This window comes from Venturia canescens, chromosome 1, assembly GCF_019457755.1.
Source record: "Venturia canescens isolate UGA chromosome 1, ASM1945775v1, whole genome shotgun sequence".
NCBI classification, from domain to species: Eukaryota; Metazoa; Arthropoda; class Insecta; order Hymenoptera; family Ichneumonidae; genus Venturia; species Venturia canescens.
In genome coordinates, this window is record NC_057421.1 from 26,734,199 (window position 1) to 26,754,165 (window position 19,967).

Genomic DNA, 19,967 nt, shown 5'->3' on the forward strand with positions numbered 1-19,967 from the left:
AAAAAAATCCAGATAACAAAGAATTGAGAAAACGGTGTAGAGACGAACCGAACGTTTTATGCTCTCGTGTGCTTCTTCATCGAGCCAGCCAGCCAGCAGTCATCAAATAAAATGTGCTTGAATCCTTTCATAACCAGTTCATATTTCAATATTTTCCTTCTTTTTCATCTCCAGTAAAAAAAAAAAGAAGAAAGTAAATAGCGGGAACTGACAGCAGAAGGAAAGAGAATGTGAGTTGTGTTGATTTTCATCACCAACCGAATGCGACGAGATCGAGTCACGTGACAAAGATCAAAGTAATACAAAAATTCCATTCATTCGAGTATGAAAAGACTGAATGATTTTTTTCACATCTTTAAATCTTGAAAATGGTTTAATCAAAATTCTAAAGTCCAGTAATGAAAAAATTTGCATATTTTTCATTGTTCGTACGTTCCCAGTCAAACGTGTGAATGAAAAATCCCCGTTGGCCAATGAATTTCTAGCATATTCCAATAATCTTTGCACGACTTCGATAAGAGTGTCTCTGAAAGTATCAAAATGCACTTACAGATGCTTTGATAGCAGGAAACGGAAAGATGGTAGTATATAAGCACAAAGGGCGACAGGCACACATGCACATTCTGTTTATTAATCAGGACATAATGAAACAGTATTTTTTTCGTTCATTTTTGTTTCGTTAGTAATTTCGTATGTCATGGATATTTATCATCACTAACTTTCTCTCCCACACACACACACACACTCTCTCTCTCTCTCTCTCTCTCTCTCTCTCTCTCTCTCTCTTTCGCGCTCTCGCTTCGTCACACGATATTACGCCCACTCCATTAACAAATATATTAATTATTCTTAAAATAAATTCGAGTAACCAGCCGCGTTGTGGACTAGCGCCGCTCGACGGGTGTTTCCTTAATTAATTTTGTTTTTCTTCCCGTAGCTCTTCCTCCAATTAGCGTCTCCCATTTTTATCCTCCCCATTTATTACCCCTTGCGCTTCGTCATCTTAAATTGAAGATTAAGCCTACGTAGAGATAATGCAGTTGAATAACATTACGTTAATTTCTGTATGTTACAAATTTGAGCGCAAGCTTCTTCTGTGTGTCCGTGTGCACGTGTGTGTGTGTGTGTGTGTGTGTGTGTGTGTGTGTGTTTGTGTTTGTGTTTGTATTTTTATATGTGGGTGTGTATGACATACGAAGACATCCGGTCTCGAGAAGACTCATCTCTCGTCTTTGACATATCGATTTACATGATTTTACAGAGGTTATTGAGTCATTTTTCTCTGCTGACCCTGCGCCTCGCTTCACCATCGTACACCACACTATCATAAATTTATATTTATATGCATAATTATATTTATATATTCGTATTTATATTTATCATTAAGTTTTTATATGTATATAATTATTTATGTTTATATATATAATATATATATATATATATGTATATATGTATATAAAAAAAATAACTAACGTAATTGCAATTATAGTCGCGCAAAGCCAAGACTAATTGCCATCGCGTATAACACGAGTATCTCGGAAATCTTTCGTCTCCCTCATGCTTCTCTTTATCATTATTATTATTATTATTATTTTGTTTTTATTATTTCGTACTTAATTACAACTAATCAGCCGAGATCTGAGAAATCCCTGATTGGCACACGCGAGTCTCAAAAGTTGAGGCTTTTATTTACGCACTAGTCAAACGAGCGGTGAACTTTCTACTCAACTCACATATTCGTTCGTTAGGAATTTTTACTCTCTTTTCATTATTGTTACAATACGAAATAAATGAATTGCGCTGCAAACGATTCTTTTTTTTACGCAGTTAAATTAATGGATAAAAAAATAAGTGATCGACACGCTTTTTTAAATGATAAATAAATAAATTAAATTTACTATTAAATAGATAGATGCAGATTTGAAAGATAAAGAATCGTATTATTACTCGTGTTATTGGGAAATTATAAAATTATCAGCTAACGACTGTCGCAAGAGGTTAAAAAATCGGGAAATTGGATGGTGAACAATAATCGACGAGCTTTACATTATCGAGAACTAATAATGCTCAATGAGATTCAATAAAAGTTTTTGTTTTCTTCGAAAATCTAAATCTTCAAAAATAAGGCACCAGCTACAAAATTTTATTAAAATCTTGAAAAGATCACGCGAGACGATGCATTTTGTCGATTTGAAACAAGATAATGTGTGAGCTTATGAAAATTTCATTCAATTTCCTAGAAATTTTGTGAAAACTGAGCGAAGCCGTTTGTACAAAGGTTCGTCACTGCGAGCGCCACTGTCGCTTATCCCTAATTTACTTCTCGATGCACGAAACGAGCATAACCTTAAGAGCTATGAAAAAAACGTTGGTTCTACTAGCGAGGAGCTAAAGAAATATACAACACACGTTGAAAAAATGTTACATTAAGGAGACACTAGTTGGAAATAAATAACGTTAAAGATGAACGTATAAAGGCGAGTTCAAAATCGGCAGCATTGGATTCGACCGAAATAAAAAACTGTGTAAATGAAGTACTCGTTTGACTAGCGCCGGGTGGATCTTCAATCGTAAATCTGTGAATTAACCGTTCTGACAATCGTGTATATTTATATATTTGGTTGGACGCACTTGTGCCACCTGTCGGTTACGAAATGTACGATTACGGATGTTCCTCGCCGCTCGGACGGTTTGCTTTCGTTTTGCTATCCTTCTACACATTTTTTATCTTTTTTTCGGCCTCAATTTTCGTACATCGACGACTCGTGCGCGCTCCTATTTCGCCTAAGACGTAATAACGATAAGAAGCGATGGTAGGCCATATCTTGGAGATTCGAAGAGCATATTACTTTGGCCCAGAGGATTAGTCCTTTTCCCCGTGGCCTGGCAACGAGCCATTGTGGGGTTAAGGGGACGGCTCTCTCTCTCTCTCTCTCTCTCTCTCTCTCTCTCTTTCTCGTTTGTAGGTAGCAAAAGCCACACGGCAAAAGTTGTCTCGTTAAATTAACGTTTTCGCGTACGTTCGTTCGAGGTGCCCTGCTCCTGTACATAACATTGGCCCTCTCATTCTCTCTCTCACTCTCGGTCGATGTGACGGGGGAAGGGGGGGGGGGGGTGGTGGTGGTGAATTTTGCTCGTAAACCAAGAGAGCACGAGAACTTCTCCAAGGAGAAAAAACTCTGGTACTGAATCTCGTCCGTTATCCAGTATATATTTCTACCTTGTTCCTCTTTTTTTTTCCTCGGAACGTTCTCTCGAGTTTTCTCGTCGCGTTTTTCCCAACGGCCAGAACTTGCCAGCCCGCGCGAAGCTTATCTATACAGAGGATAGCGTTCGCATATTATTATGTACAAATCAGAAAATTGTCGGGCCATTTTTTTTCTCTCCTCCTCCTCCTCCTCCTCCTCCTCCTCCTCCTCCTCTTCCTCTCTTCGGTAGAAATTCGCAGCTTTCTTCGTACGGATTTTTACTCTTTTTTATCTTCTGCCTCACTCCCTTTTCAACGCGATTATAGCAGAATATATTTTATATACGTATATTTATATATGTATATTTATATACATACAAATACACACAAACGTGTATGCATTTGTTTGTGTGTGCGCGTGTGTATATAACCGGAAGAGCTCGGAGAGTCCATCGGGAGAGACGCGACAAAAAACAGAATTATCCAGACAATATATGGGTATTATTGTTCGTTGGTGTTCAGAGAGTCCTCGCTCTCTTATTTATTCGTAGAGACGGCGCGAACTAACGAGCTTTTTAGTCTCTTGCTTCTTTGTTTCGTTTCGTTTGTTTTTTCGTCTTTTTCTTCCTTTTTCTCTCTCTCTCTCTCTCTCTCTCGCTTTTTCTCTCTTCCTCGTTCCTTACACTCTTCGTAGGGGCTCACGCTTTTTTGTCACATATTTTAATCGCATTTGATTTATCGTCGTTCGATTATCCGGCGTGCGGTGTTTTATTTGATTTTTTGTTTTGTTTTGTATATTTTGTTTTTATTATCCGGGTATCGTGTCATCGAGAATCCCCCAGATGATTTTTCGAACTCGAACGGTTATTGTCGGGTTATCTCTTTGCTGTACCTATCTCTCTCCCCCCGTGTTAGTTGTTAGTCGGATGACCACGTGCCAACCTGTATATGTGTGTTTTTTTGGTTCAATTCCAGCATCAATATCATTCGATTACTATCATTATTCTCATTATTAATATAATTATTGATCATTTATTAATTATTATTATTGTTGTTGTTATTATCATTGTGATATGAATTGTGCTTGATGATGAAAAGTGACAGTATTTTATTATCTCGACAAATTTTCTTTAGTATTATGGCCGTTCGAACGTCTTGAATTTCAACATTGATTTCAATCACATTTCGTCTCGGAGCTTTATCCAATTAATTCGGAAGCGAAATCTATTTCGAGGGTAATTCTACAATTTGGATTGGGAATTAATTAAAATCTCTTCTGCGCAATTTATCACATTATTTTGACAAAAGTTAATCTTTTCGCTCACCGTTTGCATGGGAGTCGCAAATTTACGGAAAAAAATTTGAAGTAACCGAAAATATGGATCGACCGAAAGAACGAAAGTGCATGAAAATCATCGCGAAATCAATTATTTCGATTAGATGAAAAGAAACAACGGTCGTGTGGGCAAAAATCATATTTTAGTCTGCAACGTATTTTGGGTCATGTATTTTGGGAACGCTAATAATTATTTAACCGTTCGGAATGATGAAACTTTGAGATGCCATTAAAATGAATTGATTTGAGGTCAAGAATATGGTCAAACTGAAAGATTTTGAGGAGAAATCGAATTTTTTTCACACTTTTTACTTTTACTTTTTTAAGACTCAACTTGGGGTGAACTTTCGAACGGCCATAATGTTTTTCGTCTAGCAGCTCGATATCCGTTTTCGTTAATGGGATCTCGTGACGATCGTTCGTTTGAAATAAGATACGAGCGTGTGTGCATGGAAACCCGAGTGTATGATAAAAAAAAAACATATAACGAGAGTGAACGAATAGGAGTGACAACATCGTTAGCACGAGGGTTCGACAATTGATTGATGAAGGCATTTAGTGGATCGCTGCTTTTTTTTGTTTCTTTTTAGGAGCGAGATGCCCGATTTCTTACCATCGCGCCAGGTTTACCGGCGTCCCCGGGCTTCCCGGACTCGCCTCTGAGTCCCATGGGCCCCTAAAAATAGAGGAAAGAAAAAGATAGAAACGCGGTTTACCAAAGAATCGAGGAAACGACATAGAAAGACAATTGATTGATTGATTTATTCATCAGTTTGGTGTTTGACCTCGAGCCTTATCACGAGCCTATCAAAAGTACGAGCAACTTACCGGTAGTCCCATGGGGCCTGGATCTCCTTTCGAACCCTTTTCACCCTAAATGTCACAGAAAAAAATGTACTCTTGAAATATGATGCTTTATTAACCGGTGACGTGAAAAACTTGACTCGTTCAGTTACTCACGGGATCTCCTTTCGTTCCGTCGTGTCCCCTGTCGCCTTTAATTCCAGGAGGACCTTGGAGACCCGGAATACCCGAAGGACCGGGAGGTCCAGGCGGTCCCATGATCTGAAAGAAAAAAGTAATGGCCAATGAAATTTTTGAATGGAATTCATTTTTCTTATGAATATTCGAGAAAATCGTTTCTAGCGTCGTTTCGAGAAAAATCTTTTCTTCTGCAATCTGGGGACTTGGGAAATATATCCGGACTGCAAGAATTTCGTTGGAAAATCTTGAAATATTGACGAAGCGAATATATATATATTTTTTTAAATATTTTTTACTCACCACTTCACCTGCATTCACCTCGAAAGTTCCATCACCCTGAAATCCATAAAAAGTGTATAATTCACACGTACATTTTTTCCTCTTGTTTTCTCGTGGTATTAAACTTCGAGAGCACCAAAACGCACTCACCTGTCTTCGTCGTAACTTTTTGTACTTCTGCTCAGCAGTGGTTCGGAAAATGAAACAAGAAGAGAAATAATATACACGAGAACACGCATTATGTAAAGTTCTCCAATGACAAATTTTCCACTAAAGTATGTACTCGACTCATGCAATGAATGTTGAAAAATTTGAGCCAAACTTTAAGCGCTTTCGCCAGAATAAAAAGTCTCTGCGTTCTCGAAGAGTTTTTCATAATGAGAAAAACGAGAGATGGACGGAGACGAAGATCAATACGATTCGGAGATCCCAATTCTCCATTCCCGGATACGAGTCATTTCAGAATCGGACGTCAAAGCCGTTAACATTCAAAAACGTCTGTCATTAGGCAGTAAGTGAACGTTTTATCGTTCAAGAAATTGAGTCAATTTGAATTATTTTTTATCTGAGAACTGAGTAAAATTTATCATTGCTGGCCTAGTTGTAACTTTTCCAAATCTCTCCAGAGTTAATTGATTCGTTTGAAGAAAAATGACGAGAAGAAAGTTTGTGCAACGAAAGAAAAATTTCATTTGCCATTACAAGTGCTACAATTTTTCCATGAACCACCATTTTACCTCGTCCCCTGCGGGTGGAAAAACAAGTAAATTGTCATAAGATACTCAAACATATCCGATGCACGAAGATTCGTATGAAGTATATAAATTTCTCGACTCTTAAATAATCCGTCAAAATACCGATGTCTCCCGACCTGTTACCCCGGCGAAAGCTCTTTGAATATAAAATATTTTAAAATTGTAAATACGTAATTCTCGTTATATAATGTCATCGATTAAAACAGAAAAATTAGATATTTCTTACAGATTCGCCCTTTTCTCCTTTCTCTCCTTTCATGCCCGGTGATCCCTAAACGATCGAAAAAGGAAGAAGCAAAAAGAGTATACAGACATACATAGAGGTACATAATACTGATTGAATTAAGCGGAATCTCGAGTAAATGCAATCCTCGTACACAATGGTACCGTATAAAGGATCCTATTATTATACGTACCGGAGGACCTGGTAAGCCAGGAGGACCCATGAGACCGGGAGGTCCAATATCTCCGTATTCGCCTTTCTCTCCCTTCGGTCCAGAGAGACCCTGCGTAACGACAACCAATCGATGAGTGTATTGAATTGAAAAAGAAAAAATAAAAAATCAAATAAAAACAAACATCGTGAACTAGGAGAATTTTTTTTATTTTAGAATGGGAATAAAAAAAAGCGTTGAATCATTGTCGCAGTTCGTAGAAACGATCTCTTTCTCTCTCTCTATTTTTTTTTTTATCTTTGGACGAGATAAATCTGTGGAAAAAGAATAGTCTGTTTGTCGTCCGTTTGACTACCTATAAATCGAAAAGTACAAAACGAATTCCAATGAAACTGAGACAGCTTCGGAGTTTATGCTTAAAGATCCGGGATTTAAAGTTTTTAACATTTACTGTTAGACGTGATAGAAAAAATCGATTTTAATTGAATAAAAATGAGGAAAATTGTCGAATGAGAATGAGCGAATAGACTTCGGAGTTGAAACTACCGATGAAAAAAACGTTGTAGTCGTTTTTGTGCTCAAAGGCAAAGAAATTTTTCATTTTTAATGAACTTTTTGTTATTTATTTCTATACTCTCTGATCGAAGTGACGTCAGAAAAGTCTACTTCCCGAAATGCTTGCTCGAAATTGCCCGAACGATTGGTCGAATATCCATATTTTCTCTTGTTCCACGAAAAGCTCTTTAAATAACGCAAACAATGGTACAACACAGATTATTCCAATATCGAATAAAAAAATAAAATAAAAAAAACGAATCTGTGAGTGCTAATAACCACTGAAAAACAGAACTTGTTAGCCAATCGGATTTGGGACGACCTAGAAATTATAGAAACTTGAATGCACTGTCTCAATTAACTTTTCAATGGGAATTGAAAGGACTGGGTTTCGAAAGAGGATTATATTCTACATTGAAAAAGCTTTTCATTGAATTGTTGATAAAAAGGATGTTGGAATAAATACAAATGATCACGGAAATAATAGAGACGATGGATCCGAGGAAAATTTTAATTAAGATGATTCGAAAACCCAGTAAAATGAACGACGAACGAATACGATGAAAAAAAATGGACTTACAGGTAATCCTGGAGGTCCTTGGATACCAGGCTCACCGTTAAGCCCATCGAGACCGGGGGGTCCTTGAAGTCCGAGATCTCCTTTGGGACCTATAAGAAAGAGTTTTCATAGAGTGAATAGAAGTTCGGTAGGTAAAAACTGATTGATAATCCTAGAGCCATCGAAACATCGAGCTCTCTTTGTTTCTCTTTTTTTCGTTGGTGGTGCTCACAAATGTGACACTTCGTGGCCTGTGTGGAAACGAAAATCAAAGGAACGAAAGAAATAGAATTGAAAAAGGAAATAAAAAACGAAGAAAAAAATATGATAAAAATGAAGAATCTCGGAAACAATTTTTTGTCATAATTTCGAGCATGATTACACAACATATTATTGTGCTTGTTAAGCCAAAATATTTTTCGACACATTTTTCTAGCGTCTTCTCGTTGCAGAATGTCCTCAAAGGGTTTTGTTTTATCGGCTTTCGTTCGAAAGATCTTGATCCGGCGAGGAGAAACTGTCGAGGATTTTATTTCGGTTTTTGGTTTTTCGTTTTGTTTTTGTTGTTTTTTTAAACTACCTGGTGGACTCGCCTCGCCATTCGCGCCTTTTTCGCCCTGTGGACCTTGCTCACCGGGTTCACCCTTCGGACCCGGATACCCGGGGAGACCTCTCGCAACAGCTGCTCCGGAAACTCCCTTGAAACCCTACAACGACACTGCAGGGTCAGATCCAACAAGGTCCTCCGTTTGTCTCTTGAAAATTCAGCTTTTGGAAATTTCTCTCTTTCCCTCTTTCATCCTCAGCTTTTTTTCTTAGACAGGGAAAGAAGGAAGAGAGAAAGAGAAAAAGGTCTGGGGCTAGAGATCGTACAAGGAGGAAGAGGTGAAATTGGCAATGGGGAGAAAAGTAATTGAAATGGGAATTAGCAAAAAAGGGGAAAAAGAAAGGAAGGAAATGAAAGAATAAAAAAACGAGAGAAGGGACGAACGAGATTGAGAAGATAGGATTAAAGGTGATTAAGGATGGTTACAATCGAAGGAGGGATTATTCTGATAAGGGACCTGATAAAGGATCAACGACAGGACCAAAAAAACCAAATAAAAAGTCATGAAAAAAACTAGACGGATAATTAACTACCGAGCAAATTAGGCTGACTTGAACACACATTGTTCTCTTTTTTAAACCCCGCCATTACTCCTCCAAATACTTGCAAATTAATTCGTCAAACACATAAAACTCGTTTCAAATGTCTTGCTCGAGTATTTCCAATGCAATCTATAAATCATAATCTCGAATACAGAACTCGATAAAATTATTTTTTTCCCCTACTTTTTTCCACCATTTCAAAGTGAAATGCAAAAATATTAACGAGAAGAGACAATATAATTGGATTATAAAGCTCAATTTTATTGATTTCTTTTAAGATGAGAGTGGAACCCTTTTAAGGGCAATGTTGTTACTAAGAGAGGGATGGATACTTACACGCGTTGAGTAGCAAGTTGCTTGCCGGCTGGCGAATGTTGCGAGCTTGCTGGGAGCCTCAAGCCGCGAGTAGTAGAAGTGGTAGTATCATTACATATTTAAATTAGTGATTAGTTGGATTTTTTTTAGACCGGCACACGCACACACACACACACAGAAAAAGTAGTCGGATTGTTACTCGCTACATAAACACACATTAGTTACAAGCTAATTACTCCATTACTCCAATCATTAATAAATCAATAAAATTAAACAACAATAAAACAACACACAAAAATATCGAAAACATAATAAATTATTAAAACGCCATGAGCTACGACAAATTCAACTATGAACTACCACCAAAAGCTACCAGATGTAATAATCTTGGAAATAATAATAAAAAAAAAACAAAAAAAAAGTAAAAAAGTGTTTTTATAATATTGAAAACAACAGAAGCAGCTACTTTGTTGTAAATATCGAGGCGTTGATGTCAAAATATATTCACGAATCCTCTTCTTCCGTCGACGCTAATTCGCCCGGCATTTGGACTCATTAATTTTAGTCTCTAATTTCCATTTTGCCAGTACTTACGATATTGTTATTTGCAGATTAGCAATATTTATTTGTTGCAGGCCTTTGTTACTCTCAGCGTTTTAGTCTTGTGTTATATCGGCAGCTGTCGACGAAAAATTCCTCGTTTTTCTACTGTTTATATGAACCGTCGTGACGCTTCCGCAATGTTTTTTAACTTTTCTGCTTTCGCATTGTTACAAAAAGGAGTACGTAATTACGTAAAAATCGTGTGACGAATCATCGGAGACAACTTACAACGAAAGTCCTTTCGAAGCAACAAAAAAGTCAAGGGAACGTCTGCATTTCGTGATACCAATTGGCTTTTTTTCAAACTGGTCACATCCCCCTGACTTTAAACAATTACAGACCAATTATTCTCAGCAGCGTTACATTAAAAATCTTTAAAAATAGATTTTCCGTTCTGGTCCTGATTATGAATCTCTTTTTTCCATGGTCCAACGTGTCCTGCGCTGCAGCCTTTCCTTCATCGGAAAAAACAAAGCTGCAGCTCCTCCAGGCACGAAGAGTAATGAACGGTGGCTTCTTTTTTGAAATTGTAACGAGATCATTGACTCTTGGGGCAAATAAAAATGAGGTTTTTACGAGTTGTGAAAAACCTCATTTTTTCAAGCTCGAACGTCGCTGTCTCGCAAAAGAGAGAGTGCAACTTTGACGTTGTCACTGCCACTTTAAGGATGCATCATGTGATTCCAACAACAGCAATGCACCATGAGCTTTTTCTCTCTTTTTTTCATTTCCATCGCTTCTCATTTGTATTCTGACCACTCGTGTCTATTTACATTCAAAATGTCTGTGCAAAAAATCGTGTTTGCGTGATGTTCATGCAACGATCCAGTAACCTTGAGAGCTTGAGCGAAAACCAAGATGAATAACAGACGATTTCGACGATTGTGTGTATATGGATTAAAACGATGATGAAGCTCGGTAACATCAGTTATGAGAATGAGGCTCTCGCTGTTTTCGATGATATTTTAGAACGCATAGCATTCGTCAAACGTTCAAGGTCATGCGACAAGCACTCGACATGCGTTTTCGCCGCATACCAGGCATCAATAAAAACAACACAAAATTAATTAGGATTACACAGGAATTCGATGGGACGGAAGACTCTCTAGAGGGTTCGAGATTTCAAGGTCAAGGTCATCGGTTAAACTTTCATGAGGAAATAACCGAGGGTTATCAGACGGACAAGCTACGAAGGCTCATCGACCTTGTGCGTTAAGGATATTCGCCGAATGTGGGAATTTTGGCTGGAAATTCGTGGTCGATGGTCAATCGGAGGACCTCGTTGAAGCTTACCCTCTTCCCGTGTTTTCCCCGGATACCCTTGTCACCGGGCGGTCCGGGTGGTCCCGTAGGACCTGGATCACCTTTATCACCCTGGCGCCCTAAAGTACCACACGTATCATGAATAATAGTTATCCGCGTAACTAATCCAAGATTCCTCATTAAATTATAGTAACGAAAAAAGGAAAAAAAAATTATTTTCACGACTCATAAAATTATAATAACGGTAACGGTGTGTTGAAATGAATTTTTAAATAATATTTAATAAATTAAATTGAAATTCAACTCAAAATAATATACGATGGAAAAGCAATAAAAATTGGTGACAATCCATTGATTGTAATTGAAGTTAATCGACATCCGCAGACCGTGATTGACTCGCTGGAAAATTACACATTTAATATGAAATAGAAAAATTTCGAAAAATGTCAGAATGAAAACACGGTCAAATATCCTGTTCTTGTAATCGAAAATCGACGCCATTCAATGATGAGGAATGATCAGCTGCTGATATACTTCGTTTATTCTTTTCATTGTGGCAATGGTGAGTCCGATTTTTTATATTTCGATTAATAATTCACTATTTCTCTCTCAGCCCAGTTTCACAATCTAACACTGACATATAAATTTGAAATATTTCATAACGCACGGATATGAAAATATGAATCTACTTGCAGATAAATCTTGATAAATGTGATTTCGTAATTCATATTGAAGGGGTTTCGGAGCGAGTGTTTGTTATGCACGGCGACAACAACATTTCGACAAAATAATGCTTGGAACGCGGCCGCTTCCATATTCCATTTCAATCACTGTTGCGAGTATTTTGCGTCGTTCATTGTGAAACACGAGATTCGAGAACATAATTTGCGAAATAAGTTATGAGGAAACTGCTGCCTCTCAAACGAGAAATAAAATAATTGGCGGCCCATCATTGTTTGCTTTTTTTCGATACAGTTCTCGAAACTTCCGAAAATATTTCAAATTGCATTCTCACTTCCCCACCCCATAAAATCTCTCTCTCATTTTTCAGGGTCAAAATATTTTTGTGATTGTCTGACCGCGCGGCTCCGATTTCGTTGAGAAGCTTTTCGGAGTTTGAGCATTTTTTTGAAAAACAGGAGTGAAGTCTTCGCTTACCAGGTGGGCCTGGAGGACCCGGTTGACCCTCGAAAGCGCCCGCTGGGATTTGTTCACCATTCAAAGTCGTCGTCAAGCCTCGCTCACCCTTATCGCCTTTCTCGCCCTGTTGATTAAATAATACTTCGCTGAGTGAAGTTCTGGAGGTTCGAGAGTTGGATCGCGAAGACCGAGGGATCAAAAAATTTTCATTGTCTTGGGGCTACTGCCGAGAAACGCCACGAGGTTTTTCAGTGTAACGTTAGTCGCGTCCAACACCATTTTTCCCTAGCAGCAGAGGCATCTAGTAGTGTGTCCACGAGTTAAATAAGCAAACCACCAAAAAACAAAACCAATTGGTTAGTAATCGATTTAGTAGAATGCCTAGCAAAAATACCGCTGCACCTGTAAAATGACTCATCAAGAACTCACTCTTCGACCTGGAGGACCTCGAGTCCCGTTTCTGCCAGGCGTCCCCTATAAGATAACGAAGAAAATAAAGCAGGAATGAAGAAGAGCCTGAAAAGGGAGATCTTCGGAAGAGCCGTAAGTGCTGAACCATTCGGCTTGGGGAGAGGTGAGGAAAATAATGAAATTAAAATATAACAAGGAAAACTTCTCACTGGTATGCCCTGATGACCTGGCAGGCCTGGAAAACCTGGTGGTCCATAATCCCCTGGTCTGCCCTGTGCATTTTATATTTCACAGTTCCGTTAACACGATCGAAAAAGTCGGAAACAATACGGGTGAGTAGAAACGAAAAAGGGGGAATCTCCATAGAAACAGTTTCCCCAATCGATGCAGAGAACGTTCGAATGGCCAACTTTTTCGGGGCTGAATCTTGGGAAGAAAGATACTGACCTTGGTACCCGATGTTCCTACTGGTCCTATCGGACCGATGGGTCCGATGGGCCCCGGAGCTCCTTTTTCGCCCGGAGGTCCGGTGTCGCCAGGGATCCCTTGCCGACCATCTTGTCCTGGATTGCCCTCAGTGCCTTGAGGACCCGGTGGTCCTGGTGGTCCAGGTTCTCCAGGTTCACCCTATTTCCGATGCAAAAAAACTGCTATTGAGCCATCAATACGGGGATTTATTGAATGAATACTAAAACAAAGAGTGCACGAGATAGAAATAGAGACTGAGAGAAAGAAAGAACAAAAGAAAAGTAAGCAGAGTGAAGTATCGCTACGATGCTTCTCGGCATTGTCTGTTGTCTGTACTGTTTTGAATATTTTTCCATTCCCGTTGTTTTATGACAAGACAAACCGACAAATAATCGACTCCCCGGCATTAAAAAAATACGATCCTTGTTCAAATGCTTTTCTTCCCTTCGTATAATATTGCCTCTCAATGGGCCCTCTGACCTTAAAGAAAAGTCGTCTTTCACAGTTTGATCTGTCGATGACACCCCTCAAAGTAAGTTCTCGAGTAACGTGAGAAATTTAGAAAATTTGTCCCGCGCTCAGCGCTCTGCATCCTTATCAATAAATAGTTTCTGTCGTTCAACGTACAGAAAATAACGGCTAAAAGCTTTTCGTTACAGAATTTTCCAGTTACTTGGGCCGTAAATATTCCTGACGCAGTACGTGAGATTGACGTTTTTCGATGGTACGAAAACAACACGTAAACTACGAGCACAGTAACTTCAGCAGCATCGAAATCAGGCCAGAGAAACGACTATAGAACAGAGTGTGCAATCGATTTCATATCATAGCATATGGTCAAAGTAACCCGAAACTAGCCCAACATAAACCGGAAACAAGTCTTTCCCGGGCAAGCAATTATTTCAAAACATTCTCGCTGTACGTGAAAGTTACGTGCAAACAGTAAAGCTATGAAAAACCGAAAGTAAAATCATTGTACTACGATCGCACGTGACGTGCGCTCAGCTTTGTGGCTTGAGGAACGATGAGTCAGGGGAGAACGGAGTAATGACAAGCATCGACGTGATTTCTCGTTGCGAGTAATAAACGAAAAGGAAATTGTACTTTTATCAGGCTCCTTCGTTCATGGTTTATGCTAAAACCATTGAAATTTTTTTCCCACGAGTCCTGTTCGTCGCTCTCATTTCTCCGTTCTCAACGATATATACACGAACTGTGATTAGTTATTCAGTGAAAATATTTCGGTGATCGTGTTAGGAATATTTTGAAAAAAAAAATTTTTTTTTCAATGATCGTGTCCTAGGGACAGCAAGATCGAGAAAACGATAATTGTCCTAGCAGTCGAGGAGGAAGCAAAAGGAGTACGAGATAATTGCAAAGAGATTGGATGGATGAGGCGAGGAAGCCCAGACAGACGTAGAATTTTCTGCCTCATTTTATAATCGTCGAGGAGAAACTTGAAGATCCGACGGTTTATTGCTAGGACTTACTTTAAGCTGTATGATGGTCTGCGTCGTGATATTATGGCCCCGCTCCTGAAGTCCCTAGAATTAGGTCGACTACAGGTGAAAACATAAATCTCTACAGGAAGGAACGATAAATAATAAAATTGGACAAGGAGCAAGAAGAATCGTGTTTACTCGTTGGAAAACAGAGGACCGTAAGGCACAGGAAGGAATCAGGCTTTTTAAATGTGTCGTCAAGTCCGTCAGTTCAATGTTATCTCATCCTGATTTACAGTCCAAAACCTGCTGCATTCATAACTTACAATTATAAATGTCATCCTCACATTGTATTTTCACCGATCAATGGAACAGGATCAAAGGATTTCAGTAGATTGAGGGACATTGGTACCAATTTTTTTACTTTTACCGAGGTCTCATTCAACTTTTAAAAGGTAATCAGTTTGCGAAAGCCCGAAGGTAACAAGTCGCGTGTTTCATTTTCTTCGAGTTCGATAAATATCCAGAAAATAGTGTATCGCAGAAAAGAACGTAAATGACTTCGTCTCGGTAATTTCGCAATCTGTTTTCCTTAAAAGTTTCGGGCTCTGGAATTTTCACTATTCATTAGGAACTTCCCCATGCCCGTTAAATGCATGTCACTTTTAAACCAGTACTTTTTCACTGTCAACGCAAGGGAACCATTTTGTTTTTAGTACCATTACCATAAGTGAAGTTTAACACAAATCAGTAATGTTCCATGACGAAGAATTTTCATGAGGGAAAAATCGTTTTTAATACACGCTTCACGAGTGTGAAAACTTGCTATACATCCCCTGGTCGACTCGTTCCCTTTGGGTGACACTTAACCTCTAATTAAAACGTAAAAACAAAAACAATAAATGCTACACCGCAAGCACCACAAAACGCATCTCCCTAATGACGATTACACAGGCTTCAATATATACATACGCACAGACTGTATGTGTGTATATATTTATTCATATCGACGACACAAAGTCCGAACCAACGCAGTATAATAAATAACGGCCTGTAGCTGCAACTACTAATAATTCAACTAAAATCCAACAAAAAAGTAAATGGTCAAACGAGCTTTCGTCGCGCGAAACTCGAATTTTTCGAGCTTCTCTGTTTACCTTTAATGCGACGATCTCCGCGTAGCCAAGAGTTCCACCCCGGAGCGTCGTCACCGATCTCTTTAACCCCAATCCCTGTGCATTGACCCGTAGGCGGGGAAGGAACATTTCACGCTTTATTCTCATCTTCATTATTCTCTTGTTTATGTACGTTTTCACAAAGTCTAATTGGTGCATTCAAAGCCCCTTGATTTTGGGCAAACTCGTGTCAATTTTTTTCAACCACGGCCTTTCATTTCGCGCACGAAACGTTTTTAAATTCTTTATTAACTTGGTGGATAAATGAAAAACTCCGTTTGTCATAATATTGAAAGAAATAAGGCCGTGGATTTAACCGCTGGGTTCGCAGACCGGCCACCCGGTATACACCAATGTCCTCGTTCAACGACGATCGATCATCGGTTTTTGTACAAAAGTTATTACATAATTCTCAGCTAAATTGAGTTTGATTAACTTCTCGTGAAACTTCGCTCTGTACGGCCTGCTTCCTGCACGGAATTCATTCGAATTCGGTTAAAAATCGACTCTTGTATTGGATATTGCTAAATTAACTTTGAAAGAACATTTCAGGAGTTGATTGATTGACTTTTCCCTGGAATTTCATTTGTTACAAGTTTCTTGAGAAACACTCCTGGAAAGAGCGTCCGTTTTAAAATGAATGTAGCACCATTCAACTGTTGAATTTTACCACTCGAACGAACGTATACACAGAAATTCTTTTTCAACCATTTCGCAAAACAAACGAAAATGATTCGTCATTGGATAAAGTTTCAACTCGTTTAATTTCATGGGTTTTTGGATTCTACTGTTTCTACCATATTTTATATTTGTGTTAATTGACAAGGAAATGAGGAAACACAACTATTTCCGAAAAAAAAACAAACTTTTGTTAATTAATCTGACTTTCACTATCCCCTTCGTGATCGCGGCTGTCATGGTTCTTCCTTTGAAAAGTAAACAACTGAATCGAAGTAGTTAACGATGGATAACGATTTTTCGGAATGACGACAAAAACATTATAATTTCGTGAACCAATGAAAATGAGTTTGTTTCAACCCCCTGAATAATATCGTTCGTGCATTAAAAAATCTTAATTTTGTCTAAAATTATGAATGAAAATCCTGACTGTTGGTGACGATAAGAAAAATAAAAAATGAAGATAGATACCTTGACTGCAGAGAAAACATCGAAGCCCGGACTGCCGAGCTCGCCCTTCTGTCCTTTTTCGCCAGGTTTCCCCTGCGAAACGAAAGCATTGATCGTTCAATTTACATCAAATCTCGATAAGATATTGGGGGATTAGATGATATGGTAATTCTTATCAAGATCTTTCGGGGGGCTTACCGGATCTCCCTTTGGTCCATCGAGCCCGATTGGTCCCTGCAATCAACATAGGAAGGATGAGTTCACATCTCGCCGACGCGAACCAAAGCGGATTATGAAAGACAACGAGGACGATGATTCGTGTGTAAACGAACGAATTTGTGTGGCGGAGATAGAGACGAATGAAAAGAGGTGAGGCGTTTCGTATCACTTTCACATTCCAGAACTCCGAGCGTTTTGACTTCGTACTAATTATTTTGTTACGTTATTGAATTTTTTCGTATAGTTAGTGAATACGTTACTGAATAAATTCGCGGGTACGTATTTTTGGATTCTCAATTTTGCTCATTTTCTCGAATGCATGCAAATCATTCGTACGAAACCGGGGAGTTCTGAATTTTGGAACACAAAAGCAACGCGAAACTTCCAAGTGTATTAGCAGCGAACGGCATTCAACGAGCAATTTTCATACCGAAACTTCGACGCTCCTTTATCTGTACCATTTATTAACGTCCATTCGTATGCAGGGAAAGAGCATAACAATGATTTCCTTGCATACATATACATCCGCAGTCATAGAAAGTCGTCAGAGTTTCGATGTGAAAATTTCACGTCATATGTCTCAGTAATTTATACAAAGATGATAAAACACAGAGACGAAGAGAGTTCAGAGTTCTAACAAGTCAAGCAGTGTACGTGAAAAAATATTCGGTAAGAGGCTTCTATGTGTGTTTTCCACACGAAAGACTGATTCAATAACGAGAAAAATTTATATCAGAAATAATGTTGACACGGGTGAAGATCGAGAGGAAGATACGAGAAAAGGTAGAGAGATATATGGAAGTTGAAATGATCGATGATACTCTGTTCGTAAATTGTAGCTGGAATAAAAAGTGCAGAAAAATCTATAAGGGAGCAAATTATTGTCTTTGGAGACCAGAAATAGCCAGATAAAAGCTTAATCACCAGAGTTCTTTGAATCAAAAGTACTATCGAGTGTACTGAAAGAAAAATATCTACGCGATCACCTGAGGAAAAATTCGAGATGTTTACAAAGTGGGAGGCTGACAAATTTAGGTGACGAAAAATAAATTTAGAAGGTACGATTCAGAAGTTTTTAGCATTTTCGCATACAAAGAATTTTTTGCTTCAATCGTACGAACAAAGTAGAAAAAGTAAATTAAACGTTTTGACTGATAATGACGAATAAATCGTTGGTCGTTATTTCACAGAATTATAATAATAATCAATCGCAACATGTTATTGATAAAGAAATGACATCGTTACGTATAACAAACGTTGAGAAATTTGGTTAGTGTTGGCAATGCAAGTTCTATTCGGGATTGAGACCAGTTGCCACGAATTTTCACACTCACGAGGACACATACGCGCGCATATGGGTCTGAACAAAGGTAATTTTCGAAATGGGAGTTACAAGCCTCTTCTCGTTGCTTCCCCGAAATGCTGCAACACAAAAGCTGTAACGGTGAAATTCGTAGCAATTGTGGTATCGAAAATACAGGCTGCAAATCAAGACGCTAATAGTTTAGTACTCTACTGATGCAAAATAGCTGTCGGACTTTCCGACACACAAAGTTCCCTGCTCCCTTCCATCTCCAGCTTCCCGTCGAAGCCATTGTTCTCTAAGATTCGAGTTGAGACGTTTTCGCACGAAACGAAACTTCTCGTACACTCAATTGGATTAGTACTTAAACATGCCCATTTGAATCCCATGTTAACTCTCTCGAAATCCTTCCGTACAACCCCTTAAATCTTGAATTTCGTATCGCAAGGTTTATTCAGAGAGAGCTCTTTCAGGTTTCGATAAAACACTCGAGCTGAACAAAATTTAAGACAAACATTTCTGCATCAACTTATTCCGCAGCCCGATCGCGGTTGATTTGCTTTTTAAATTTCACACCTAATATGTGAGTACACGAGTTTGCTACGTGACACAGCAAAGTGGTTATCGAGAATGCAAATAACAAAAAAAGATCGAAAGGGAATTCAAAAATCTGTAACACACAACGCATATCGCGCTTACCCTTTCGCCGGGCTCGCCTTTGTCACCACTGCTGCCCTGAAATTCCCACCGTGAATTAAATAATCAAAAAAGATCTACGAAATACACAGAAAGCGTCGGGGGCTAAGGGAAGAAAGCAACGTTTTGTACGTTTTTTTTCGACGTCGTTTTTTCTCCCTTTATCCCCTTGAAATCGTCGTCCCCTTGCACTGCCAACACAAGATAGTTACTACTTGGCTTTGCTACGTACGTATACGGTGAATACTTATCGAAGCTAAATCATTGATAAACGAAACGAAGGGTACGAAAAATCTTAACGAGCAAAGTAAACGTGAAAAAATGTTGAACATTGAAAGAAACGGTGTAGAAACAATGATGAGACAGAGATTTTCAGTGATGTGGTGCTTTGATTCTTTTTCCTTTTGTTCAATAGTCGAGATGAAAATATGCGAGAAATAATCATAATAAGGATGATAATAATAATAATAATGATAATAACAAACGATATACCGGAAAACCATTCCTTCCCGCGGTCCCGGCAACTCCCTGTAAAAAGGGGGTTCAACTAATTAAAAAAGATTGATTGTCGTTGCAACGGGATTTTTTTGCCATTTGGTTGCAGG

At 38.6% G+C, this 19,967-nt stretch overlaps 1 protein-coding gene across 19 annotated transcripts in view; it reads right to left on the bottom strand.

Annotated features, from left to right (window-relative positions):
* Positions 1–19,967, bottom strand: part of LOC122419223 (collagen alpha chain CG42342) — a 131,868-nt gene that overhangs the window by 4,955 nt on the left and 106,946 nt on the right. For 6 of the 19 annotated variants that reach the window (XM_043433599.1, XM_043433606.1, XM_043433597.1 and 3 more), the window contains exons 3-20: positions 19,855–19,890; positions 17,343–17,378; positions 17,166–17,237; positions 15,999–16,085; positions 13,379–13,558; positions 13,141–13,203; positions 12,950–12,994; positions 12,539–12,644; positions 11,411–11,499; positions 8,631–8,757; positions 8,072–8,160; positions 6,958–7,047; positions 6,768–6,812; positions 5,937–5,963; positions 5,808–5,843; positions 5,484–5,588; positions 5,352–5,396; positions 5,137–5,199 (exon numbers count right to left, since the gene is read on the bottom strand). In XM_043433599.1, the coding sequence (XP_043289534.1) occupies positions 5,137–5,199; positions 5,352–5,396; positions 5,484–5,588; positions 5,808–5,843; positions 5,937–5,963; positions 6,768–6,812; positions 6,958–7,047; positions 8,072–8,160; positions 8,631–8,757; positions 11,411–11,499; positions 12,539–12,644; positions 12,950–12,994; positions 13,141–13,203; positions 13,379–13,558; positions 15,999–16,085; positions 17,166–17,237; positions 17,343–17,378; positions 19,855–19,890 (1,341 nt within the window). Of the gene's footprint in view, positions 1–603; positions 4,130–5,136; positions 5,200–5,351; positions 5,397–5,483; positions 5,589–5,807; positions 5,844–5,936; positions 5,964–6,767; positions 6,813–6,957; positions 7,048–8,071; positions 8,161–8,630; positions 8,758–11,410; positions 11,500–12,538; positions 12,645–12,949; positions 12,995–13,140; positions 13,204–13,378; positions 13,559–14,889; positions 14,944–15,998; positions 16,086–17,165; positions 17,238–17,342; positions 17,379–19,854; positions 19,891–19,967 lie in introns of those variants that run through there. The other 13 variants (XM_043433605.1, XM_043433604.1, XM_043433602.1 and 10 more) reach the window with 11 other exon arrangements.